This window comes from Apostichopus japonicus, chromosome 11 (genome assembly GCF_037975245.1).
Source record: "Apostichopus japonicus isolate 1M-3 chromosome 11, ASM3797524v1, whole genome shotgun sequence".
NCBI lineage: Eukaryota > Metazoa > Echinodermata > Holothuroidea > Aspidochirotida > Stichopodidae > Apostichopus > Apostichopus japonicus.
In genome coordinates this window covers 28,364,980-28,374,810 of record NC_092571.1, presented here as the reverse complement: position 1 = coordinate 28,374,810, position 9,831 = coordinate 28,364,980, and the positions used below count along the sequence as shown (strand labels likewise).

Sequence of the window (9,831 nt, the reverse complement as noted above, 5' to 3'; positions counted from 1 at the left end):
TTGCCATTTTAGCTTGTAAGTTGTAGCAAGTAGGCCGAAGCTGATGTGGATCGGTGATACTTTTAGACCTAGGCCCAACTATAATTTAGCGATATTATGGAAGTGATCTAGCTGTTATAGTTCATAGCCATCTACACAATTGCATACAATGGGAGTGAGCACTGTTTTAAGCATTGTTAACATGATGCATTCGTTGTAATAGTTGCCTTCATTGTCTGATGAAAGTTTAATGCAAGTTCCTGTTTGACAAGGAATCACTATAGGCCATCTGGCTTTCTAGTTTCAAACGTGCTTGAAGAAGACAACCACAACTGATTAAATTTGTGTGCATTTTCTTTAGGAATGTCAATGTTTTGTGAGGGGTACATGTAAATAATTGCTTATGCTCCAAGAATGTTTTAACACAACTTCATTATGATGGGAATTTTCTTTTCTTTTCTTTGTTACTTAGGTAGCATCAACTTGGAATTCTATTTGCAAAAGATTTCAGAAAGACCTCAGCAATATGTGTTACTTCTTGGAGGAAGCAAAATACATCCTCAGCAGTCATTTGTGATCATCGAAAGACATGCGCTACCCCAGAGGACATTTATGAAGCCATTGATGTTGCTTCAAATGATTCTACGCGTTAAATCTGAATTATACCAAATTGCAAGTTTCGGTGCCTGGGAATTTTCCAAAAAGTTGTCTACCAGTTGCCTGGTGGTGTGAAGTGCAACCAGATTCGAGATTTTTATGCTTACCGTGCCAACAAAAAAGACAAAGTAACTGCAGTTTAGCAGTTGTCATAGACAGCACTCCACGTTTCCTCATCTCAAGGATCAGAATGTATGTAAAGTTGTTGCTTATTTGGAATTGTCTTTGGGAAGAGTTGTTTCTTTTGTGTTTAATTTGGAATACCAAGGGCACGAGCCAACAACAAAGACAAAGTAACTGCAGTGTAGCAGTCATCAGAGACAGCACTCTACGTTTTCTCATCCCACGGATCAGCATATATCTAAAGTTGTTTCCTATTTGAAATTGACTTTGGGAAGAGTTGTTTCTTGTGTTTAATCTGGAATACCAAAAGGCATTTGCCAACAACAAATACATAGTCACTGTAGTGTTGCAGTCATCATACACAGCACTCCATGTTTTCTCATCCCATGGATCAGAATTTCTCTAAAGTTGTTGCATATTTGAAATTGACTTTGGGAAGAATTGTTTCTTTGTGTTTAATCTGGAATACCAAAAGGCATGCGCAAACATTAAGGACCAAGTAACTGAACTGTAGCAATTGAAAATGTTGGCACTTTTAAGTTGACTTCATTCCACAAGACAGTACTTTTATAGCCTAAATTGTTTATTTTACATTTAATGGGATATAATATATGGACCTCTGGAATAGGAAGGTAGTAGGGTGTTTAATTGCTGAAAATCGCACATTCTGAATTGTTTGTGTTGTCTTTGCTTTTAGCTCTCTCTTAAATGTACCTCTCTGCTGTGAGCGATTCAAACATGCATCCATATATTGTTTACCTAATTACTAGGTAATAATTAACCTAAAACCTGTATAAACTATTTACTAAATGGGTGCTATGTAAACTTCTGTGGCAAAATTTTACATAACAGTGTTGCATTTGCGTTACATAATAAACATGTAAAACTGTACAAACCAGCAGTTAAGTAATTTTTACTTAAATGTTTAATTGTTCTTATTTCACATGAAAATTAAGTTTAATTTTACTTAACCTGTGTATCACGTTTTTTGAGTGTAAGTGTTATATTTATGGGATTTGGGGTTTGCAATTTCACCTGCAATTGTCAACTGAACATCAGTAAGGTGTTGGCTATATTCAACACGCAAAAAGTGTAAGAATAGCCAGACATGTGGTGTTACTACAGCTCTCCCATCAACTGAGTAATAAACACCTTTGAAGAGCTAAATTTAGGGGACTGGGTGTGACAATGACACCTGCAAGTGTTGATAAATTCAACACCAGCGAGGTGTTAGATTTTCAACACTCGGAAAGTGTAAAATTAGCAAGGAGGGTGTTGTCCCTGTACGAGCTAGGCTGAAGTGTTTGATATAACACTTATCGATTACTTTTCAACACTTCATTTTTTTGAGTGTAGTTTTAATATGACACAGTGCTTTCGAGTGGGGAAGGCAGAGCCCAGCATTTCATTTCATTTCATTTCATTTATTTGTTTTTTCACATAAATGTTACAATGTGAATGGAAGTCTTCTGAAAAGCCTATGCTGGCTTAACAAAACAGAAGATTACAGAAGAAACAGAAGAAACAAAACATTAAAAAAAATGTGACCTTGTTATTGAGGAAAGCGAGACAAATAATTGGGGGTCTAGGCAGACCCCTAGCAGTCCCCTGGCTCCAGCTGTGGCTTCGCCAGTACGGGAGGGAATTGATTGTTGTTAGGGTCCCAGTGCCAAGGAAGCCAGGCCAACATGCAGGGACTAAAACAAATTGGAGGTGAACAGAAAATATGGGTTTCAGGATAGTGAAGTCTGACGAATGGGGTCAAGACGGTAACATATGTTATTGTTCCCCGCGATGACGGTGTTGGCTCGCCCCTGTGCATATGAGACGGCATATACCCCCCCCCCCCCCAATTCAAAGTGGTTAACGAGAACAGCAGTAGTTTACGTCCGATACCTGGAATCTGCCCATATCACGCCCATTCCAGGTCGCCGATATACAAAGGGGATACTTGGGACAAATATCTTACTTCCAAATGTGTGGTAGCTAGGGAAACTATAGTAGGCCGGGTACCAATGCATATGATACACGTACGTAATAGGCCTACAGAATATCTCGGCTCTCCTATATACACTGCTCACAAAGCCTTTTCTGGGTTTCTATTGTTAAATTAGACTTGACTAATTCCATTGGATCAGTCCGGAGGACGTTGACCAAATAATTCGTTAATATACGTTGCAATATTTGTTTTTGTATTTGACAATATACTGGGTGCATGACTGAGCAGAATTTTCGTTGATATATGTCAAAAACGGTAAAATTTAACGGTGAATCCTTTTGATGAATTTCTTTCTTGTCAAAGATTGACTTCCAACCTACGGCCCGCGGGCCACAGTCCGGCCAGCCGCAGGGTTGCGTCCGGCCTACCAGAGATGCTCTACAGTGCGAAATTTTAGTGAGCAGATTTATTGATAACAATTTGAAGCTATATATTCAATTATTCGAACCTTCTGCAGGGTCAAAAAACTGCATATGTCAGTTTGTGTGACACTCTCTCAGCGGAGGGGGGGGGGGGGCGGCTGGACTTTATTCATCTGTTTATCAGGAAGGAAAATATTCAGTGCGCTCCGCGCACAGTGCTCACATTTTGTTGCCTTGGGCTTCTGGCAAAAAAAAAGGCATACACGGTCCTAATTTCACTGCTCTAGTTTCAACCCTATTTAGAATAGGCCTAATATTTTTCGTCCCAGGTACGCTACGTTATTCGCGTTTTAAGGAACGACGATATGGTTCAATATATACTATACTTCCTGGTCGGAAGAACCATTACTGGATAAATATGTACAGGCATTAAATGAGACAAAAATCTGGACAAATTAATAAACAGGTCGGCGTGAGCTATCCGTCCAATTTCATAGTAACTCTTTTAAAAAAAATTGAAAGTAGACCTACCCCAGTTTTATTGATGAAAAGTAGTAAGCATTTCCAAGGGCGACAGAAGCACTTTTAATCTGGGGGGGGGGGGCACCGACATTAAAGGGCACTTCGCAGAAATTCGATCTGTTCAATCTGGTTCCCTGGCCTCTAATTGCTAACTTGAGACACCTCAATTTTTATGTAGAAAAAGGGTACATTTTTAACCTGAGCAAAAGTGGTGGGCACGTTCCCCCCCTGTGCCCCCCGGTTCCGCCGCCCTTGATAATTTCCATCTTTGTATATGATACTTGATAGTTGAGATGGCTATACTGGGGAACGCGACCACACTTCGTTCACTTCATAGAAATAAGTATAAAAAAGCATTGCTGACAACTGACGGTTGCCAGCCAACTTATAATTCATAATCGTACGATAACAATAGAGTTAATCAACGTGGAATCCGCGGAAAAGCCAAATGTCTATATAGATGTCGAATATTATTGAGTTCATAGCAAACTGTAGTGGTATAACAACAACAAAAAACAATAAAAACGAGTGATTTGTACAACGTGTCCGTTTATAACCCAATTGTTAAAGAACTGATACAGTTGGTTTAACGTGAGGGAGGCAGAAAATACATTGGAGTAGGCAGTTTGAAGTCCATGGCCTGTGTCCTATATTTTACTGATCCCGTTGACAAGAGTAGTCTTTCACGGTATCTACAGCCGGAAGGAATCGGTGACCATTTTTAAACATCAACATAAACTTAATGGAAGTTTATTTTATTCTCGTCTTCGCGATATCGTTTAAATAGCTGAAAGGAATTCAGATGATATTTGAGAATTACGTCTGAACGCCAAAGCGGATTTATCGCATCAAGGAGATAATTATGCACAAAATTATCGCCTATTCTGTGTAGATAGATAATGAGGAATGTTTTCTCTCTCTCTTTGCTTTGGAAGAAGAGTGAAATTATTCTACAAGCCGCGAAATCATGTGTTTCTATGTTTCTATTTATCGGCCACTAAAATATAGCCTGATAATTTGGCAAAGTGTGCTATGTTGTTCGTGTTTATATGCAGCTTACACAACCGCAAGTATAACAGGTAGAAAGGTTTAATTATCAGTTTTCAAATTGGTAATACTCTTGAAAAAGTATAGAGAGACAATATGGATCTCCGTACTTGGTCAGTAAACTTGTTCGTTATAACAGTATCTTACTTACTAGCATCGGTTCATCTTATCGGTGCAACAGAACCCGTAGAACATGAGTGTACGCCTAAGATTAGTCCAAACGCTGAGCAGGTAGCTATGATATATGACAGGATGAATGATTATCTAATCCAATTAAACATTTTAGAAACTGACCCGAGTATGTCAGCCAATGGTCAAGCATCGTCTGATCTTATTATACCGATTTTACCGGAACAAGAAAATATGATTTGGGAATCATTTAGGTGAGTGCTGAAACTGTCTTATATTTCTCCGCACCTCTTCTCACCCCCCCCCCCTCTTACCCCAAAGAAAAAGTATGTATATGTATTCGATCGAACTACCGTCATAGTTTTGTAGTAGTAGTTTCGAACATCCATTGGAATTTCACCAAGTCACTCCTTGGAGTTATCATACTCGCCTTTCCCCCACCCACCGTTATATACAGAATCTTCATTATTGGCATCGTTTTGCACGGTTACATATATATGTATAGTCTGTGTCAAATAGCACCATTCTTAACAGTATATACAACACAATACAGATGAACATGTTGTCACCTATATACTATCAGTATATAGGGCATATAATCCATGCTATTCGAGTAGACTAAATGGTTAAAAAGAGAGAAAAATGGGGTTTGCGAAATTGTTTCACTACGACACAGTTATAGATGTATACAGGACGACTTCATGCAGAATTTATAGTCTTGAGATTTCGTAGTTAGACCAAAGGATGCAAGAAAAATCTGACTGCTATATTAATGCTTTTGATATACAGAGTTTTCATGATGTTCAGCGTTGATATTTCATAAATTTTTAAGTCTCACTTGATGATGTTAATTTGCTCCTCGGTGCTGATCTAAATGTGTTAATGTGAAAATATTGTTTGATAAATTATAATAACTCAACCAAACATTAAGCTCTAAACGCAAGCTTATGGTTAAAAATAATAATTAATTCAAAATTCCCCCGAGGGAGACGCCTGAACCTTCCTGTTAAGGCCAGAAGCAAGTCAGGGGGTGTAAACCTGTGGCAATTGAAGCCGACTCCCAGGTAGGGGGTCTGGGGACTCTCAACCCCTTCCCCCAGCCCCCAAAAATCAAAACGTGCATTCTGAGGTGTAGTCGTTGTCTAACTTTCCCCGACTTAATGCAACAATCCCCCGACTTAACGATTTTCCCCGCCCTGACGACGGCTTTCCATGGTGTCATATTTTGTTATTTTACAGAGAGTTTTTTATACAGGAGGGAAATATACACTCATCAGGCATTGCAATTATCGAGAGCGGCTCCAGCAGTGATGACGATGATACTAGTGATGATGACAGTGATGAGGAAGACATTAGTAATGACGAGGAGGATGATAACGATGATGATGACGATGATAGTGATGATGACAGTGACGAGGAAGACGTTAATAATGACGAGGATGATGACGATGATAGTGATGATGACAGTGACGAGGAAGACGTTAATAATGACGAGGATGATGACGACGATGACGTCAGACGACGTAGGTCTACCTTCCTATCTGTGTGTCCCACAGAAGATGATATGATTGCTGTAGGGTTGGCAGTTGATACTAGAGGAGAACTAGTGCAGGTTGTGCAGGTAACTATCACAACGTTAAAAATCCATGTTGAGCAAGGACGGGGAGGGGAGTGGAAGGGTGGGGAAGGAATGAAGGGGCATTGGAAGTGGAAAATTGGAAGTGGGACGTAGGAGAGAAATAGAAATGACACTAACCGGCACCGCAATTCATTTATCCTTCATGCAATAAAACTTTACAACAGCAATTTGAGTCGTTACAGGTGGTTGCCTAGTCCTTGGATGGGTATAGGCTCTCTGACTTTAACTATTTAACTTGATATTACCTTCTTTAGTTATTAATTGTAAATATGAATTTAGTTATATTGATATTTTGTATTTCTTATAATGTGCGAGTATCGAAATTTAATTTTTACTTACTTACTTAAAGCAGTGGAAGTATTCAAGTACACGCACACCATTCGGATAGAACTAGTAGGAATATAGATCAAATCAATATCATTTTGGATATGATCTATCACATCAAAGTAAAAGACTTGCGAAAGTCTAAAAATAACCTTGCGTAAGATGTGATTGCCGTATGTAATTGTTAACCAATGCTTAATGTAGCCAGCTGATTTGACTTTTAAATGACTCGTTACTTATATGTGACAGACTCGGAATCATGAGAACTGAATGGTACAGTGTACGACGGAGTCAATTACAATCTTCTGTGAATCGAGAGTTTTTTTATATTTTTATCACGCACTTAGTCAAGACCTTGATCATTTAAGGAAAATGTATAGTGACAACGTTCTCCAACTTTCATTGCGACTCAACATTAAACATTATTAAAAGGTTCTACACAACGTTATGCCAACATTCCTAGAACATTCTTTTGTATAACGTTGTATAAACGTCATGCTAATATCGAAATGCGATTTTTAGAAAATGTTGTGACAACGTTCTCATGCAGTTTTCCCTGCAGCGACTCAACATTGAACGTTAATATAATGTTATGAAGAGGTACACACACTATTTGTCCAAACATCTTCCTGATATTTGAAAAACATAATTATATTTGCTGCATGGGATGGACTTGTCCTTGTATCTATACTATTCCTGGCTAGAATCAGGGCGGCACTCTCCGGTAAAATTGATGTCTCAATGCCGCTTCATATCGATTTGTATAGTACAATTCAAAGAATGTGGAATTAGACGCTCCATTGGGGCATTCTACACCAAGAAATGTAGAACAATACTTACCTGAGATAAGTTCTCCTCATGTGCGGATTTAAGGGAGAATTTTGATGCAGTGGTGTAGCTAGAGGTTTTGGCGTCCGGGTGCAAGAGTAGAAAATTGCGCCCACCACCCACTACTGAAAGAAAATAAATTGCGCGCGAAACGCGCGAAAAATGTCGGTTATATATTTCCGGCAAGTCGTTACAGCCCCCCCCCCCCGCCTATGATATTTCCACCTTTCGAAATCTACGGCCTTGAAAGTGTTTACTGAAATACCCGAAATTTCCGTGACGTTTAGCCATTACAGAATACAGAACAGGATATAAAAAAAAGAGAAAACGGTCAAAATGAACTGAAAAGAAATCACAATCTATAAATTTGCTAATAAAAACAACTACATTCAGTTTAGATTCTTATTACTAACTGGAAAATATTCATGCCTGACGACATACATCAATTTCGTCATGTTTTTCTAAAAAGTGCATATTTTTTTTACTTTCATTCTCCCATTTCAGCGCGCCCCCTAAACCTAGCGCCCGGGGCACATGCCCTCCCTTGACCCCCCTATAGCTACGCCACTGTTCTGATGCCCTTCTTTAAACATCTCATAATGGTTATACAAGTTCTGATTTTGTTAAATACTTCCCTTTTCTCTCTCTCTCTCCACCCCTCTCTCTCTTTCTGTCTCCACATAGCTTGAATTTGCCAAACAGCTTTTCCCTTCACAGATTTGCGAACGGGACGTGGGACTCGTGGCAGGTGTTGTTTGCGTTTTAGACGTTACAGTTAGGAAGGCCTACGTTTTAGTTCTAACCGGAAATGACAATGCTTTCGAAATAAGAGATGTTTGCGTTCCAACGTGCCGAGCAGGGGTACTGCCATGACCCCTGCCACCCGGATATCACCCGGATATCACTGGGGTATCACACGTCAAGGTGACGTCGTCACACTTCGGTATATTATGGGCGGCTTGGTTCATGGATCGAAATAATGATTGTAATGTTGCGCAAGAGTCTCTGGTAGAGAATACATCACTTTAGAAACTGTGAGGAAATTCATTCTTATTTTGGAACATTTTTTACTTCCGTTTAAGAAACAGCATGGTCACGTTAAATGATAGAGATCTTTTAATGAACCATACAATTGTTAGAGTCCCTAGTGACCAGATTACCCATCTGAACCCCACCCCTTCACCACCAATAATATAAGAAAAAAACACACAAGCCAATATTGTTATGTACCAAAATTAAGGTAGCCTATATTAGCTGGAATTAGGGTGCTCATATTCAATTCAATGGGAGATGCCAAAGTATCACTGGGAAATGAAATGTTCTACTTTGGTTTGTGTAAAACAAAATTATTGTTAGAAAATTAGATCATACTAAAAAAAATCATCAATATTTTGGAATGTGCATTGGCATACCCAAGAAAATTTGACGATTCTATAAACAAAAGAGAATTTTTTTTTAAAGTCAAGGCATTAACTTACCGCTCACTGATATAATATTTAGACTTACTCAAGTCGTCACTTGCTATATCTTTCATGACATTGAATAAGATTGTGTATATTTGTTTGGGTTCTAATATCATTAATTCGAATCTCTTAATATCATTAATGCGGATTAATGATATCATCAAGTATGACGTCAATATCACCAATTAAGCCATATTAATGAGATCATTCAATCGAATCTCTCCTTTGTAGACCATTTCTTTGCACCACCTTACCCCCCCCCCCCTCCGCATAAGTGAAACTAAATTGGGTCAAAAATATTCACGAGTTACCGGACACGAAATATATTGTGCCCCCTCAGTCAATTATTGGTGCCTCCTCCCCCTTCCCCTCCCCTCCATCTGAGAATTCCTGGATACAGGCCTTTAACAATGTTATGCAAAATATTTCGTTGCTGTATTTTAAATGAACAATTCATAGCAGCTGATGATGATAATAAAATATTCAAGCTTGTTATATATTATGTTGCTAATTCCTTTTTTTTCAAATGTTCTTAGAATCGTGTTCTATATTATTCCTTCCAGTGTACTTAGTGTTAATGAATGGCATGAAGACAGTAAAGTGCAGTATATTAAAGAGGGGGCATATAAGGACCATTCCTTAAAGGGGTTAGACTTCGTAAGATTGGTACGGTCCTTATTACAAAGATAATCAACAATAAATGGTTAACCATGGTATTGGGGAACCATTTTCAAATTTTGTAAGTGTTATACACTCTGT

At 38.7% G+C, this 9,831-nt stretch overlaps 1 protein-coding gene across 1 annotated transcript; it reads left to right on the top strand.

The window, feature by feature from the left end:
* The first annotated feature begins 4,103 nt into the window (after window positions 1–4,103).
* LOC139976481 (uncharacterized) lies at window positions 4,104–8,685 on the top strand. The gene is made up of 4 exons (XM_071985267.1): window positions 4,104–5,072; window positions 6,058–6,169; window positions 6,299–6,439; window positions 8,294–8,685. Exons 1-4 carry the CDS (start codon window positions 4,786–4,788, stop codon window positions 8,480–8,482), a joined length of 729 nt encoding a protein of 242 aa, XP_071841368.1. The 5' UTR covers window positions 4,104–4,785; the 3' UTR covers window positions 8,483–8,685.
* The last annotated feature ends 1,146 nt before the right edge of the window (window positions 8,686–9,831 follow it).